The sequence below is a fragment of the Rhinoderma darwinii genome, chromosome 1, assembly GCF_050947455.1.
Source record: "Rhinoderma darwinii isolate aRhiDar2 chromosome 1, aRhiDar2.hap1, whole genome shotgun sequence".
NCBI lineage: Eukaryota > Metazoa > Chordata > Amphibia > Anura > Rhinodermatidae > Rhinoderma > Rhinoderma darwinii.
The window spans coordinates 225,034,381-225,053,520 of record NC_134687.1 but is presented as its reverse complement, the minus strand read 5'-3'; the positions used below and the strand labels follow the sequence as shown (position 1 = coordinate 225,053,520).

General features: G+C 37.6%; 1 protein-coding gene across 3 annotated transcripts in view; it reads left to right on the top strand.

The window, feature by feature from the left end:
* The window catches only part of EPHA5 (EPH receptor A5), a 350,419-nt gene that overhangs the window by 299,318 nt on the left and 31,961 nt on the right, over window positions 1-19,140 (top strand). For 2 of the 3 annotated variants that reach the window (XM_075861939.1, XM_075861921.1), the window contains exons 9-13: window positions 4,276-4,343; window positions 4,833-4,976; window positions 11,271-11,456; window positions 17,407-17,468; window positions 18,860-19,069. In XM_075861939.1, coding sequence (XP_075718054.1) covers window positions 4,276-4,343; window positions 4,833-4,976; window positions 11,271-11,456; window positions 17,407-17,468; window positions 18,860-19,069 — 670 coding nt within the window. The remainder of the gene's footprint in view (window positions 1-4,275; window positions 4,344-4,832; window positions 4,977-11,270; window positions 11,457-17,406; window positions 17,469-18,859; window positions 19,070-19,140) is intronic. The other variant, XM_075861931.1, reaches the window with a different exon arrangement.

Sequence of the window (19,140 nt, the reverse complement as noted above, 5' to 3'; positions counted from 1 at the left end):
TATACATATGTAAAACAGCTTATTCTTATAAAGTTAGGCATGCTTTGACCCTATAGCTATGCAGGGGATTAGGAATTCTACATCAGAAAAACAGAACTCCGACTGCTTTAAAGATGTATAATGAAATTAATCAACACCTAGCTATGGGCTTTTATAGATCAAAAATTATTTGGGTAATTTGTGGATTTACTGAATTAGGCACTTAAGGCTTACTTTTACGTGTGTTAATTTTGTGGCTAAGGCCTCGTTCACATCAGCGTTGTGTTCCGTTCATGGGTTCCATTAGACCTTTTAGTCTGTAAGGTTTTATTTTTTTTTAGCGGAAACAATAGCGTAGTCGTCTGCGCTATTGTTTCCGCTAAAAAAATGGAAACCTTACGGAACGGAGACAAACTGAAATTATTGACATTGACATCAATGGTAATGCAAACAGAAACTATGGTTTCCGTCTTGTCTTTCCATAGAAAAAAAGGGAATGTTGCTCTGAATCTGTGCTAAAAATATGAAACACTATAGAATTATCACTAAGAAAAACCCTCCATATCATTTATATTTCATAGAAAACAATTTGCAATGTTAATTACTTTTGTGTCAAAGCACAACATTTAAGATGTTACACAAAGACAATTAGTACATGAGGTGATACATCATTAGGATAAGCCGGGCTTATTAAAAACAATTATATCAGTAGGTAAACTTTTAGTTTCAATTTACAATGAATAATAATAATGTCAGGTTTAAGAGGCGATTAGAACAAAAACCTAGTTTTAAATGGTCCATGGGTATTTTGCAAGACTTGAATATGCCAGGCAGAGATATTATTTTACCCATCCCATTAGTGAAGGCTGGATTTTGGGACTATAGCCACTGACTGTAACTCAAGCCACAGCACATCTGTTTTCCAGCAATCCAGCATTTACATGCCAGACGTTAGAGGGCATAATTTGTTCACTAAGTGACAAATTTATAGCCTGTTTATCTGATCAGTAAATTTAGTACATCTGGAAGCTCTATGGTAGATAATGTTTCATGGACAGGTTTCCTGCAATGCATTATTAGTGAAGCTGAACTATTGCTGTGATGCCAACATAAACCAGCAATAGCCTTATAGTATTATGCAGTGCATCATGTTGAGACATGTTTTTATGACACATTGGGGGTTTTTACGACTTAATTTTGTATGTTAATATGACATGCTGCTGAATATATTTATAGACCTCCTGAGAAATTCACAATGAAAAATAAGCTGCCTTTATCTCCTTTTTAATCTCACTTTAGATGATATACTGTAAACCATTAAGCAGTGACAAAGCCCTTTTTACTCTCTTGGCAATAACTAGCTTATATAGGAATTCTCTAGACTTCCTTCTGTAAAACTTACTGCATTTTACTGCATTACTGTTATTTTTATACATATATTTATATATATATATATATATATATATATATATATATATATATATATATATATATATATATATACATATATATATATATATATATATATATATATAAAAAAATAGAAACTTGCAGCACTCCAAGTGTGAAAAAATAGTGGTTTTATTCAGCCAACAAACAGCGACGTTTCTGTCCAACATTAGGACCTTTATCAAGCATAGTGACAGACTAAGTGATAACAGTTTATATAGAGCAAAAAAGCATTTGCAGAATTAATCTCATTAAAATACAAATAAAGAGCATAGTGCAAGAAATACATTGTTTATACGGTATCAAATACAATCGAAAAATTTATACATAAAGTGCAAGTGCATATACATATATAACAAACAACAATACAACATAGCAAAAGTACAAAATTCTATGATGATAGCATAATCATATATGTGCCAGTTGTGTCAGAACTAATCATGATATTTCCACTCACCAATCAGAGCTTCATGACCTTCTTGCTGAAAATCACCATCAGGTTGTATGTGTCACGATTATCATTCCACACCACGTTGTATTCGAAGTGTGAGTAAATTGCTGACCAAGAAGGTCCTGATTGTACACAGTTTTTGAAGGAACTCGGCAGGGAGGCTGTTCCAAACATTTTGGAAAACTAACCACACATCTTCTGTCTCTTCATTTAAGCCCAGACAGACTCGATGATGTTAAGATCAGGGCTGTATGTTTGGGGTAGTTGTCCTGCTGCAGAATAAATTTGGAGCCAAATGCCTCCCTGAGGGTATTGCATGATGGATAAGTAAGTGCCTGTATTTCTCAGCATGGAGGACACTATTAATCCTGAGCAAAGGCCCAACTCCATTTGCTGAAGTGCAGCTCCAAACTTGCAAGGAACATTCAGAATGCCTTACTATTGCCTGTAGACATTTATTGTACCACTCTCCAGCCCTTCAGCAAACAAATTGCCTTCTGTTACAGCCAAATATTTTAAAATTTGACTCATCAGTCCAGAGCACCTGCTGCCATTTTTCTGCACCCCTATGTATTCGTGCATAGTTGAGTCGCTTGGCCTAGTTTTGAGCTGATGGCACTCCTGGATATCTTCCGGTTTAGAAGAGAAGTAAGCATGATATGTCTTTGATCTGCTGCACTAAGTTTCCTTGGCCGACCACTGCGTCTATGGTCCTCAACATTGCCCCTTTCTTTGTAATTCTTCAAAAGGGCTTGAACAGCACATCTTGAAACCCAGTCTGCTTTGAAATCTTTGCCTGGGAGAAACCTTGCAGATGCAGTATAACTACCTTGTGTCTTGTTTCTGTGTAAAGTCTTGCTGTGGTGGACCTGTAAAATAAGACTATCTTCCACAATCTCACCTTTGTAGCAGAGTTTGGCTGTTACTCTCCCAGTTTTAAGTCTACTACACAGCTGTTTCTGTTACAGTTAATGACTGTGTTTCAACCTATAAACCATATAAAAATTATGATCATTATCCCCTGTTTGGTATAATTGGTTAATCATACACCTGACTATAATCCTATAAAATCCATGACTTTGTGCAAGTGTACATAGAAGAATTGATGCTGTTTTGAAGGCAAAAGGTCATCACACCAAATATTGATTTGATTTAGATTTCTCTTCTGTTCATTCACTTTATTTTGTTAACCCCTATCCGCACCATGACGTACTATTGCGTGGTGGTGGGGGGATGATGTTTGGAGCGGGCTCACCCGATGAGCCCGCTTCGTACAAAGTGGGTGTCAGTTGTGTATTACAGCTGACTAAAGGCCAGGAATGGAGATCGCGCTGTTCTTGGAAATTTAACCCCTTAGATGCTGCGATCAATCATGATCACAGCATCTAAGACGTTAAAAAGGGGGAGTGCCCCCCTCTGACAGCTCCTCACCCCCCTCCGCCTGCAACGCGATCTGGCAGGGCTTAGTGGGAGCCTGTAAAATTGACAATATACTGCAATAGTCTAGTATTGTAGTGAATTGTACCAGCAATTGAAAGGATCGTTGGTTCAAGACCGCTAGGGGGACTAGTAAAATGTGTAAAAAAAAAGTTTAATAAAGATTTTAGTAGTGTAAAAATATATATATATATATATATATATATATATATATATATATATATTAAAAGTAAAAAAATAATAATTTCCCATTTTTCCTCTAAAGTAATGTAAAAAAAATATAAAAAAAATATACTGGGCTACTAGGAGGCAATTTATACATAAAAAATAAAAAAAATATACTGCTTTTAAATTATTTATCTATATGAGGAATTAAGCTAGGGCAGGAGATAGCAGACTCTACTAAAGCTAATTGTCAAGGTAGTCAGCTGGCCCTGCATTGAGACCGCATGCTGAACTTCAGGGGCCAAGGGTGGTGGTAGATAGTGGTAGGGGGGTGGCACATTCTGAAACCCATGCCTTGGGTACCAAGAGAGTTTATCCCATCTCAGTTTTTTATTTGTGATGTTGACAATGCCACAGACGTATCTTATTTATAAAGCCAATACAGTTCTTTCTTCTTTTGTGAAATAAAATTACAAAAAATGAATAGTGTTAAGGGGATCTGGGCTGTTCATATAATTTAAGTTTTACTTTGAATTATACTTGTCTATTAGGAATTTGCATAAAGAGTAGTAATAAGATCAGTTATTCTATTCAAGGCAGTGGTTAAAAAAATTCTGCAAAATTGGCATGAAACACCTCCAGTAGCACATGCTGCAAAAAAGACAAGCCAATAAAAAAATGATTGCTTCCTTCCACCATAATGATCTTCAAAAGGCTAAAAATAATTTTCAGTTATTAAATGAGACATAATAATAATAATAATAACAATAGTAATGAGATTATCTCTGTTGAAGGCGATGTGGCTACAGCAAAGCTAAACAAGATCCAGAAGAGGAGAAGATGCATTTTCACAATGGACACAGTAAGTATCATAGGATTACTGGTTTATGCTTTAAAATGTAGATTCATCATTGTTTTCGTAATAGTCACCCTTAACCTCATACTCTAGATTTACAATAGTTTTACAAAATAAGAAAATGTATTTACAATCTTGCATTTATGATATTCATATTCAGCGGTATACACGCAATGTTTTTCAGGGGTGGGGGGCATCACAGATACGTGTGCACAAGGCCATCTACAGAAACCCCCTAATAGGGCTAGCCTTAGAACCCACAGCCATACCACGCTCCCTCTCTGCTTTCCACTGCTCAGGCCACTTACATATAACTTTCTCTTTGGTACTATGTGGACAGAAGCATGGTATCCTAGCACAGCAAAACTACAGAATCTGAAGAACTTTAAAATGTCCCTTGACACTTATTATTATTAGTATTTTTGTTTTTTATTTCATTATACATAATATGATAAAAGTGCCTTTGTATCACTGTGACGACTAATAAGAAGCTAGTTTTCTGTTCCACGACAGTTAAGCTTCCAGGAATAAAGACATACATTGACCCTCATACCTACGAAGACCCAAGCCAAGCAGTACATGAATTTGCCAAAGAAATTGATGCTTCCTGTATAACTATTGAACGAGTTATTGGAGCAGGTATGTCAATTCTGCATCTCCAGACAATGAATTGTAATCGATTTTAATTTTTACTGTCTTTAAATAGATAAGTATTAGTGTTTTTTTACTTTTTTAACATTTAAAAATAACTAGCATTGTATGCGGATGGAATGACTCTATTTGGGAAGCATTCTGCTTTTATTTTAACTTTTTTGACTCATGATAGCTTGCAGGGAAGGGAAACTGTGATGTTGAATGTCAGTACTAAGTATACAATAATATACAGGATGACTCTTAAGAGGAGTCTTGGTGTTGGCCCGCAGTGTGCGCTCTCCCTTGTGCAGATGTTATATTAGACTTTTTAGACAAACAAACAAAAAATTCATAAGTCCCTTCTATTTGCTGGTGTTTTTTAAAGTTAAAGATTACCTTTTTGACTTGAAGGAACTTTAAAGAGACTCTGTCACCACATTATAGCAATTTTGGATTTATGCTAATTAGTTTCTTAATAGATAACTGGGCGTTCTTTACCTTTTTACCAAGTGGGCGATGTAAAGAGAAGTGTATGACGCTGACCAATCAGTGACCAATCAGCATCATACACTTCTTTCCATTCATGTCCATTTTTACTTAGCACAGCGTGATCTCAAGAGATCACGCTGTGCTGTCACATACACCCACATTAACTTTACTGAAGTGTCTTGAGAGTGAATAGACATTGCCTCCAGCCAGGACGCGATGTCTATTCACACTACCGGTAAAGTTTCTGTGGGACTTACTCGCACAGCACGTTCATTTTTGGCCAAGTTATGAGCTATTTTATATATATGCAAATGAGCTTTGAAATGGACAACTGGGCGTTTTTTTTCGTTATGTCCAACTGGGCGTGTATTGTGTTTTTAACTGGGTGTGTTTATGTGTATGACGCTGACCAATCCGTGACCAGTCAGCGTCATACACTCCTCTACATTCATTTACAAGCAGCACAGCGTTCTTACTAGAACGATGTGGAGCCACATACACAAGTGTCCTGATGATGAATACACATGAAATCCAGCCTGGACGTCATGTGTACTCAGAATCCTGACACTTCTGAATCTTTTCTGTGAGATTGCAGCAAGCCACTCGTAATCTCGTGAGATTACGAGGTAAACGAGATTTCGTTTCTCTTGCTGGAAATCTCAGAGAAAAGAGTCAGAAGTGTCAGGATTCTCAATACACATGACGTCCAGGCTGGATGGTCATGTGTATTCATTATCAGGACACTTGATTAACGTTAATCTAGTGTCCTGATAATGAATACACATGACCATCCAGCCTGGACGTCATGTGTATTGAGAATCCTGACACTTCTGACTCGCAATAGAAACGAAATCTCGTTTACCTCGTAATCTCGCGAGATTACGAGTGGCTTGCTGCAATCTCAAAGAAAAGAGTCAGAAGTGTCAGGATTCTGAGTACACATGACGTCCAGGCTGGATTTCATGTGTATTCATTATCAGGACACTTGTGTATCTGGCTGCACATCGTTCTAGTAAGAACGCTATGCTGCTTGTAAATGAATGGAGAGGAGTGCATGACACTGACTGGTCACGGATTGGTCAGCGTCATACACATAAACACGCCCAGTTAAAAACACAATACACGCCCAGTTGGACATAACGAAAAAAAAACGCCCAGTTGTCCATTTCAAAGCTCATTTGCATATATATAAAATAGCTCATAACTTGGCCAAAAATGAACGTTTTAAAAAAAACAAAAACGTTACTGTTATCTACATTGCAGCGCCCATCACATGCAATAGGAGATAGGGATTTGAGAATCTGGTGACAGAGCCTCTTTAAGTCCCACACAAACTTTACCAAAGTGTCAGGAGTGTGAATAGACATTGTGTCCTGGCTGGAGGCAATGTCTATTCACTCTCAAGACCATTCAGTAAAGTTAATGTGGGTGTATGTGACAGCACAGCAATCTCGCGGGTTCACGCTGTGCAGTGAATACAGATGGAAATGAATGGAAAGAAGTGTATGACGCTGATTGGTCAGCGTCATACACTTCTTGTTACAATGCCTGCTTGATAAAAAGGTAAAAAACGCCCAGTTGTCTATTAAGAAACTAATTAGCATAAATCTAAAATTGCTTATAACTTGCTAAAAAATGATAATTTTTCAAAATAAAAACTACTGTTGTTATCTACATTACAGCGCCGATCAGATTATGTAGGAGATAGGGCACTTATAATGTGGTGACATAGCCTCTTTAAAGACTATGTACACCTTTGAAATCATCAGTGTGTTTGGTGCAGTTTTCTAAATACATTTTATAAAAAATGATTTTAACTTTTTGAGATACAGCTGCTTTGTATCCTGTATACAGAACAGCTGTATCGCGCACTAAGACATAAATCCGTCATGTCCGCGGGACTGACACGCAGGATCCACCTGTAATCGATCACATCTAAGTCATGAACTTAGATGTGATCGATAGCAGATGATCACTGACCTGACAGATACAGGTTTCAGTGCTAGATACAGCTGCTCCTTATACAGTATACAAAGCAGCTGTTTCTCAAAATGTCAAAATTGTTTTAAATGAAATATATTTTACAAGTTGCACCAATCATACTGCCTAATATGTTATAATCTCAAATTTTAAGTGGGGAAGAGGGGGGGGAGGAGGACCTCCAGCTCACCATTCGTTGTGTCTGGGGACAGACAGCGCCCGGATTCCTGCACGGCCAGCGGCAAACAACAGGAGAAAAAAGTGGACAAAATCCAGCGCTCGGTGAAAGTAAAAAGGAACTCCTGTTCCAATTTTATTGGTATAACAATAAAAATAACTAAATAGGATAGTTCTGCAATGTGAAGTGTACAGGGATGAGTGATGGGTAAAGGATTATTTTTATTGCTATACCAATAAAATTGGAACAGGAGTTCCTTTTTACTTTCACCCAGCGCTGGATTTTGGTCCACTTTTTTCTCATGTTATAATCTCACTATCTAATTATCCAACAATACTTTCTTTTCACTCTGGGTGGTGTAATGTTTTCTGTATGACGCTGTCCAATGAGCTGATGCTACAGTTCTCTTCTTCCAAAGTGCAGCAACACAGTGTGATCATATAGTATACAGATTCCATTCCTGACTGTGTTTTCAACTGGCCATTTTTTTTCACAGATAGGTCCTGGTGCCATATGAAAGATTAGAATATCCTCTTTCATATGCCACTGTTCTAGGTGGTCCACAGCCGGAGATATGGCTATTTGAAGTGATCCCCCTTACCTCCAGGCTCAGTCTCTCACACTGTGTGAAGCAGCTTCATGCTGATAGGACAGAGTCAGAGGCTGTGAAGTAGCTCCACCTCAGGAGAATTGCTGGTGTTGACACCCACTTGCTTAGTATAGCCTCATTTGCATATTTAGAAAAAAGCTCATAACTTTTAAACTTGTTGGAACACAATTTTCACTAGCATTATCAGTGTGACAGCGTCTATTAGATTAGCTAGGAGATTGGGCATTACTAAACTAGTGACAGATCATCTTTAAAGGCAATGTCTTCTGTATAGCCCAGTAACATGCAGCAGTTTTGTTATTGCCAGTGGTGTTAAATAAGTATTCTCATCTTATAAGGTGATGGAATATCGCTAGGATATGCCTTCGCTTTATGATTCATCAGGGTCTGACCCTTCACTTGAATGGGGCTGTGCTGCAGTGGGTGGCACTTTCATTTCCAGGATTGGTGGGAGTCCCAGAGGTCGAACACACATCAGTCATACAGTAATGGAATATCCTAGTAATATGTTATCATTTGATATATTGGGAATACCAGTTTAACCCCACAGGCAATATCAAAACTGCTGAAATTTACTGAGCTGTACAGAAGAAGTTACTAAAAGGATGCCACCTTCTCTTACCTCACTTCCTGCTCTGCAGCTATTGGCTGAAGGTGTAACTGTCAGACTTCCTGCTTTCCCCGCCCCCTACTTACTGTGCACATAATACCAATAATTCTGAGAGCTCTTTGCTCCATTTTAGCTGCTTCCTCCTACATGTGGACCAAAAAGCCTTGGATACTTGAAAACTTGCATTTGAGGGACCAGGATGAAAGGATTAAGGGCCCTGATATGTTACATACCTAGCTACATTTTACTAAATATGTAACTTTACCTAGAATAATGTCATAATTTTATCTCAAAATTGGTTACATATCAAAGCTTCTTTTTAAGAACAGGTAATGCTCTCCCACATATTTAAGACAAAGATCTAATAAGATGTACTGTAATGCAAATAAAAAAGTTCCAAACTTCCAATCAACTAAAGGTTTATCCACACCACGTTTGGCCAAACAGTTGGCAGTATACATCTGGGAAAAATATCCATAGAATTCTTTGAGGTAGATGTTTGCCAAGAGTGTCTATTTGGCATAAATCTTGCAGTTTTACGTCTGGATGCTCTTCTTTTGTAGGCAGAATTCAAATGTGGCAGCTAAAATAGAAAGCATTGCGCAAACTGGTCTCCTGTTTGCTTGTAGCCCTCAAACCTGATCAACAATGGCTTCACATACCACTAGATCCAATTATGTTATGCTATATACAATTTATATACATTATAAAGTGTATTTATTGGTATAGCAAGATATTTTCAATCTAAAAGGCTCTGTTTACACTGGGGATTTTGCCAGTTCATCAGTGTTTCCACGCTACTTTCATGCTATTCTTGCCATTACAAATTTTAGAACACTGACTGAAACCTAACGGACCCCATTATAAGTCAATATGGTTCGTCAGGATTCGTTGTTATATATTTGCAAACAGATTTGCATAACTATCATGGCTCAAATATAAATGGATATTTCAGTATTATTGAATGAAATCATATTCCTGTTTTTTTATACCCAGGGTGGGCCCCGATTGTAGTTGCTACCTTTGCAACCCCTATAGAGTTGCCCTTGCAGTGCACTACAATGTCAGCACATGCAGCTATTTTGTAGTTCATTATATTACATATCTGAATTCTCCCTGAACATTATAAAGAATCTCACTTTGAGGATCTTATTTTCATGTAACATCACCCTAAACAGTAGTGTGCTGAATAGATGATATTATGTACTGGATTCCATGATGACTCTTGTATCTTCATCTATATATTCCTAAAGAAGTTCTTGTCTTTATTTTCAGTGCAGCTAAAAGTCACAGCAAGGAGAATGTTATGTTAAGTTTAGTGGAGAATTGGGAACACTGAACCGTTCTACATCAGTTCCTAGTAATGATTTAGCCAAATGAATTTCTACGCCGCCAATAATTGTTTTGTCCAAGGCGAAATATTACTTTGCTCTAGGAAGGCATTTGGTAGTGGTTTTAAAGTGTAACATTATGTTTATTACGCTGTAGGCTTAGAGCACAGCGTATTATTGTCTTTGAGGGATCTCGCTTTATGCTTAATTATATCTTATTTCTGTTTATTTTTCCGTGTGGCATAAGAAACATCTAATTTGCACTGTGTATATATATATATATATATATATATTTAATTTTATTTTTTAATATTGTACACATGATACTATTGTTTAAATAAGCTTATGATACTAACATCATAGAACGCTCGTTGCCGATAATTTCCCTGTGTAAACAGGGCAGCGATCAGCAGATGCCCGATCATCTGCTGGTCGTATCGTTTAAAAAAACTAGAATATTATAGTTGTTGGCAGCACATGTCTCTGTGTAAACAAGGAGACGCCGACATGATACAAATGCATGGGGACGAGCGATCTGAGTAACGACCGCTCGTCCCCATCCATAGCTCTGTGTGACAGGAGCAAACGAGTGCCAATCAACGAGGCCTTTTTCACACAGTGCAGTTTTTTGTGTGTTTTTTTGAGGGGGTATATATAAAACTGGAAATAGATCCAAATTTGAAGACTTGTATTTTCTTCCCTTCTTTTTCTTCCCTTCTTTTTCTTCTCCTCCTTATCGGATCAACTCCTGGCATTGGCAAAATAACAACAACTTATTGATCTAAGACCCTTTTCAGACAACCATAATAGAGCTCCATGCGGGAGATGTATATTTTGGATCTCATCAGAACAAAGCGGAGAAACTTTTTCCAAAGGCTATGTTTCTTCTTTGTTATGATGGGATCTGAATCCGTTCTTGGCACAAAATTCAGTATATAGCTTGTTGTATCATGGTCATCTGAACGTGGACATTAAAACTGCACTGTGCGAATAAGGCATTGAAGTGTTTGTAAAGTTTTCAATAAATGATAGCCAAACAACAGATTAATAAACTTCTGTTTCCTAATTTTTGCATTTAATTTTATCCTTTTTACTTGTCTAGGGGAATTTGGAGAAGTTTGTAGCGGCCGCATTAAACTTCCAGGAAAAAGGGAGTTTCCTGTTGCTATCAAGACTCTTAAAGTTGGATACACTGACAAGCAGAGGAGAGACTTCTTGGGTGAAGCAAGTATAATGGGACAGTTTGATCATCCAAACATCATCCACTTAGAGGGAGTTGTCACAAAAAGTAGGTACTGGTAATGAAAAACCAATGAATAAATGACTTCCCAATCATGAAAATTTATGGAAAATGCCCACACTCATGAATGGTTGTGGGCATTTTCCATGCACGTTGACCGTAAGGTACATACTTGATAAATAAACTCTTGACTGAAAGATGAAAGGCTTCCCGTCAAACTTTTCTACCACATATAGCTGTTCTTAGCAGGATTGATCTACACACAGAGAAAAACATCCATGGATCATTCAAATGCCCCACAAGTTTTGTTTACTCTACTATCACGGTTTCCGTTATTAAAGTAGTTATGACTGGTATGACAAGATCCTTTTTCAAATGGATCTACTAAATTCTGACGGAATCCCATGACTTACAATGGGGTCGATCAGGTTTCCGTTGTTTTGTAAAGTAGAATTATGAATTCTTTCAATAAGGCTCTGTTTACACTAGTGTCGTGTTGGAGCCATTTATGCCAATCAGTTTTCACATAGACCCTAACGAATCCTGATGGACCCCACTAACTTATAATAGATCTTTCAGCTTTCTGTGAGAGCTTGTCAACGAACTATAGATCCCCATTTACTTTATTGTGTACCTTATATTTGATATATGACTGCAGGGAATTTAATATCCTGATAGATCTCTTTCACTATGTATGGATCTCTTCAATTTAATTGTGAAAGGATATCAGTGAGTTGCATAGATTAGACTTTGTAGCTTAACCACAATTGCTGTTGAACATTGTCACTAAAGGTAAAAAAAAAAATTTAAAAGCTGAAAACAGGGAAAAAACAACAATCTAGCAAAATGTAAATATATGCAAGAAATCCTCTAGCATAAAATATACTTTATTAAGATATTTACACGATTCTTTCCATGATTTTAAATTCAATTATTCCTTATATTATTTCATTTTACAATGTTATTTTCTTTGTGATCTTGCGGTACTCGTTTTCTAATATGAGTTCTAATTTGCCATGTTATTTGTGTCTTTAATTTCATGCTTCCTGATCCAGTGCTAATGTGCTCAACAATTACTTTTATACTATATGAAGCAAATGAGGAATAAAACATATCTAAAAATATACATATAGTACATTAAGAAATAAATATATATGGCTAAACTCATAAATTTAGAATTGAATTCAGGTGAATAAAGCAGACAGTTTAATGTGAACCAAGGGAGCATTAGCATTTATATTTATATTAAACTCAATTTCCTACATCTGCTCTTTTAAAATGGGACATTTAAATTGACTATATATTTCCGTCCAGTTGTGCTGCCACATGAGAAGCATAAATACAACCATTGATATTGCTGGGGCCTTCGCATCGAAAATATAATTTTCATTACTTATAAAATAAGAACAGCACTAGTTTATTAGTAGAGTATGTGATGCATTTTACAGGTTTAGTAGACCCTAACATTGCCATCAGTTTGTGAGAGCAGAAGGTATCCATCTGAAATTATTAAATGAGTTCAGCTTAATTTGTATATCTGTACACTAGTTGTTATAGCTTAAAGGGGTTTTCGGGCACAAAAAATGTATTTCCAAATGCCAGTACATCCAATGTTACATACCTTTCTAAAATAACTACCGCAAACTTCTGTGGGTTCTAGTCCTAACGCTGGAAGTGCTGTAGTTCCTGTATTCCTAACTGCGTGTCGACACAGGATCCTGCACGTAGCTAACTCTCCACCTCCCTTCTGTGTGAATATGTCAGAACTCTCGTCATCCAAGGGGGTTTGACTTTCATTCCTCCTGGTGATGCAAGCATGCCACTCTTGCTGCCTCTTCTCACCCACTGCTGCTCCTCTTACTCCTCTCCCCATGCTGTCCCGGAATCCCCCTGCTGGCCTCACTTGAAGTTGTAGCCCTGCCATCCCCACCCTGGTTTCCGAAAATTAGGTTTTTTATTACTTTTTCCTGGTAGTTCAGGTAAGGTCCGTTGTTGCCTGCCTTCCGAAAAATAATAAAATAATTATAAAGTGCCATTTGCACCAGATGTATTGCCAATTTCTTGTACCAGACCCTTGACTTCCTTACTGCACTATAGGGCTGCAGCATTTGGTCGGCAAGGTCCACCCCTCCCATGTGCTTATTATATTGCTGTATGCAGAGGGGTTTAGAAATGGTGGCATCTCTCCCACGTACAGGCACAGGGCTGCTTTCATCTGCATGAATTGATGTCAAGATAAAGACATCTATTTTGTCTCGGTATTTAACCACCATTACCTTTTCCTTACAAAGGGTTTTCTTTTCACCACATTTTAATTTTAAATTTATCACGGTCTTTGGAAGGCCTTTTTGGGTCCGTCTAATTGTGCCACAAGCTACGGTTTTTCTGGCCAATAGACATTGGAACAAGGGCACACTCATATAAAAATTATCTACATACAAGTGATGACCCTTGTCCAACAGCGGGTGAATTAGGACCCAAACAATTCTGCCACTTACATTGAGCATGGCTGGGCATTCTGGGGGGTTGATCTAGGTGTCCTTTCCCTCGTATACCCTGGGTAAAACCAGTGCTGCTCTCACAAATTTTATATACCTTCATGCCATATTTGGCCCTCTTGGTGGGTATATACTGCCGAAATTTTAGCCTCCCTTTAAATGAAACCAGGGATTCATCCACAGCAACATTTTTATCAGGCGTATATGCCTCTGCAAATTTTAAATTGAAATGCTCTATAAGAGGCCTAATTTTAAATAGCCGATCATGGTTGGGGGTCACTTGCTGGGGGGCATTGTGCATTGTCGTTGTAATGGATAAATCTCATTACGGCCTCAAAACGATTGCGCGTCATCACTGCACGATATAGGGGCGTATCGTACAGGACATCCGTCGACCAGTACGATCTTATGGTCGGTTTTTTTACAAGGCCCATGTTCAACAGTAGTCCCCAATATTTAAGCATTTCGGCTTTGTCAACTGGTTTCCAGCTGTTTTCCCTGGCATAAAATGAATCGGGGTGAGTTAACATAAAATTGTTGGCATATAAATTTGTTTGAGTAATTATTAGATTAATTAAATCTTCTGAAAAGAAGATTTAAAAAAAATCTCCCTCGCTAAATCCTGTGGTGTTGAAGTTAATTCCTGCGGCAGGTATGAAATCAGGAATTTGGGGAATAAATGTGGCGGCGGACTGCCAATCAGGGTCACTAACACTCGGCTGACTTTCACTAGGCCTGCTCCGCTGTGCTTGGGGCTCATCACTGTCGCTACCAGATGATGAGGATGATAATAAAAACTGTTCCTCATTTTCGCTTGCAGTGTCTGTATCAGAGCACATCATTGCATACACCTCCTCTGCTGTAAACATCCGCTAAGCCATTATTTTAGATCAAAATCTTATATATATATATATTTTTTTTTTTTTAACACGCACTAGATAATGTGTAACGACTAACTATGTACCTTACTAACCCTACACCTATCTAACGCTAATTAACGCCCAATCCCTAACACTACCTATAACACTAAACAATTATTTTTTATACAAGACCCTAAAACGCACCTAATTAGCCCTACACCTAACGCGAATTAACGTCAAAACCTATAACACTAAACAAATCCCCCCAAAATTATTATTTTTTTTTTAGTTTTTTCTTTATAACAAAAATAAAATAAAAAGTACGCTAACTAACGTCCTACACCTGCCGCTACCTAACGCTACCCGAACGATAAATTATATATTTTTTTATTTTTTTTACAATTTTTTTTTAATGAAAGCAAAAATGTAACAGTGATAAGGGGAATGGTCACAGGGACATTGGGGAGGCAGTGTAAGGGTTAATTTTCTCTGTTTTTTAACTTTTTGACGCTGACAGGAGGATCAAGCAGCACAGCTCTGATCTCCTCAACACAACTGACAGGACTGAGGAGATCAGAGCCGAACACCGGCTTTTCCACCTACCCCGATACGTCACGTACTATGATTGGTCAGTAACTGACCAATGATAGCGATCGTGGTGCCAGGACGTCGTGATTGGTCTCTCGACCACTCACAGAACTGATCAGCTGTCTAGGACAGCTGTCAGAACGGGCTTGTCACTCTGTGTTTACACAGAGTGACAGTTTGAAATTCAGACGAAAATGAACGTCCTGGTGCGGGAACTAGCAGCCGACCAGGACGTTCATTTTCGTCCTTGGTCGTGAAAGGGTTAACATTATTCAAGCCCCATCATTAGTAGTGTCCTATTAGTATGCTTCAGGTGGTAGTTATCATTGTAATATGTGATTCTATTAATATGTTAATGTATAGGTAAGGAGCACACATAAACACATCGTGATGGCAGATTTTTCATTTTTTACTGGAATATTCCTAAATAAACTATCACTATGTTTTGTTTTCTAAAACTACATATCAAGTACATGTTAGGCCAAATTTATTCTCTAAATTCAAATATAGTTAAAAAAGTGAAGTTTCACTTCAAAATAAATAAGCATAATTCTACTTTTTATGTACCCTATTACCGGTCAATGAGTGGCCACTTAGTTGAGTACACTTGAACTCTTGCTTGTTAATAGAAATATCTTCATTCATAAAACAGCACCTCAATACATGAAGGCATGCAGACATGGTCAAGAGGTTCAGGTATTCACACAAAACACTACAATGGGAAAGAAATTGAATCTAAGGAACCTTGACTATGGAGTGATAGTTGGTGCCAGACACAGCAAGTTAAATCTTGAAGTGGATAAGCTACAGCAACAATAGATCTTAATGGGGTCTCCACCTCTCAGAGAAAAACAGATAACGTAAGAAGTGGAGGATTGCTTTGTCTGAAGAATCCTGATTTCTCCGGCATTATGTTGATGACACGGTCACAACTTAGCGTAAGCTACATGAATACATCTTACCTTGTGCCTATAAACAAACTAGTGGTGGCATAATGGCATGGGTAATGTTTGTTTTGGTATACATTATGCTCCTAAATACCATTTGGTTTTGTAAGCCACAGTCTGCCTGAGTATTGTTGGTGACTACGTGTATCTTATATTAAGTAAAAAAAATACACCACCTTAAGCTGGATCCACAAACGTGATAATGAATTCAATGTACGCTAATAACCTGTATGGTCAAAAGCCTTCAGCCTAGTAGTGAAACTGGAGATTTGCAGCATGAATGTGCAGACAGCAGCATCAACACTACTGTGTTTCTGCATCTTATTTAAAGTTTAACTAAACTTTCAAAAAACTTTTGACATGTCAGAAGTCTTGATCGGTGGGGGTCCGAGCACTGTGAGCGATGTGCCGCTGCGTTTCTTATTGACTTTCCTCGAAAAGCCGAGCGAGCGGTGTATGGACTCATAGACTTTCTATTGAGCCTGTACACCGTTCGCTCGGCTTTTCAAGGGAAAGCCTATCAGAAACTAAGCAGCACAACGCTCACCCAAGTGCTTCTACCACTTCGTTTTAGCAATTGGTGGGGGTTTCAGTTCTCGGACCCCCGCCAATCAAAACTTCTGACACATTACTATGACACGTCAAAAGTTTTTTAAAAAGTTTAGTTATCCTTTAATTAAAGTTGTTGTCTCATAAAGACATCCCCTGTCCATATACCCTATTAGGGCATATAGACATCATAGAGGGGTTCTTCATTCAGGACCCCCCTTTATGAAATATCATAGACACCCGACTCATCCATGCAATACATGGGCGGAAATTTATGTATATGGCCGCCAATGTAATTACATTTTCCCAGCAGTGGCCACTGCTCTAGAGATGAGTGGGCAGACATGGCTTCTGGCTAGCTGACACAACGCATTTCATTCCAGAGAAAACTTAGGCTGATTTGTGGACACATTGCGTTCCTACCATGTACTTAAAATGTGCACCTAATAAAGTGACCACCTTGTGTATTTATCTGTATTGATTATCCCATTTTTTAACAGTATACTTTTGTATATAATGAATCAGGTATACTAAAATATATGATTGTTTATTGCAGGCAAACCTGTAATGATTGTAACAGAATACATGGAAAATGGCTCTTTGGATACCTTCCTAAAGGTATGTCTATAAAGTGTCAATGAATAATATGAGGCTGCACAAAAATGTTTTATCCAATGTTGCTTGTAGTTTTATCTATTTCATTTGTTGATTAAATAATCTTTCCTGGTCAAGTGATGATCACACAAGTGCACGGCTCTTTATAAGACATAGTTCTGATACACATACTGTAAAAAACAGATTACCAAGACAGATTACTATCCACTGGAAGTAAGCAGTGAAGGTTCCTACTGAATGACAGCAAGCAGAGATCTTGAAAACTGTGAGGAATTAATATAGAAAGTACTTTAAAGAATTGTACAACATTTTATTATACAAAAAATAACATTTGCTGAAATCGGAACACCTCTTTAATTTACAATATACAGGGAAACAACTTTGAGATGATCACCCAAAAATAATCTTCTAGAAGGATAGTCCTGTAGAAGGGCCATTATGGATAGGAAAAGAGGGAATTGAAAATACATTAAAATCTGGTCTACATATTTCAAAGAGGGGGCCTTTTGGAGAAGTTTTACTATATTTTAAGGCACCCGTGACTTATTATTTCATTATAGGAACTTTTTATTTTGTATGGATGATACAGAAAGACATAAGTTCCTATTAAACATTTGTGCAGGCAAAAAGTGGAGCAGTTATTGGAAAATAAATAGTGGAGCAAGTGCTCAGAGCAGCCAATCAGATTCCAACTTTCATTTCTCTAGTGCAGGAAATTATAGCATTCATGTTATTGGGCATTTATAGGGCAACTCCTTCATACATAGGGCCTTTGAAGTATTTGATTGTAGCAAAATATTATTTTTATCTATATTTATATGCAGGGAAAAAAATCAGCTTGCTTTATTTCCAAGGCAATTTTGTAACATTTGATTGCAATGTACAAATTTCATGCACAAAAACAATGTCTGGGGCTCTCTTCCAGTACGTAGCTGGCAAGCATTGCTTGTGCTAGATTTATTGCTCTAGACATTGTCCCAGATTAACCTCTTTTTAAAATCCTTAAGAGTCTCATGAAGGAAAACATGTTTTATTTAATATTCTTCTCCTTAGCAGCTAGCAACAGTATGGTCTCGCTCAGTGGGAGACCATGAATTCTCCAGGTAATTGAGTTTATGCTTTTATTTCAATTAGACTTCAATGCAGTTTTAGTATAACATAATAACATCATTTTGTAGCGCTTTTATTCCACCAATGGTTTTCTTACACTTTGCACTGTAATTGTTACAATGTGACATGAATTCTGTGATGTGTCTCCCAGGAAACCTTCATACTATGGTATAGCTAAAGTTGACTGTAAACATTGTATTATTGTACATAACTTAATGACTCCCATTGTATAGCAAAATATTTAATATGAACATTGTTTCCTTATCTGTGGCTTTTCCCTGCAGAAAAACGATGGGCAATTCACTGTGATTCAGCTAGTGGGTATGCTGAGGGGCATTGCGTCCGGAATGAAGTACCTTTCAGACATGGGCTATGTACACAGAGACTTGGCAGCAAGGAACATACTCATAAACAGCAATCTGGTCTGCAAGGTTTCAGACTTTGGTCTATCCCGGGTCCTTGAAGATGATCCTGAAGCCGCGTATACTACAAGGGTAAGCTAATCTATGCAATTAAAATGTCTATACAGCTCATTGTAAAACTATGAGTAGTTTATACTCATTAT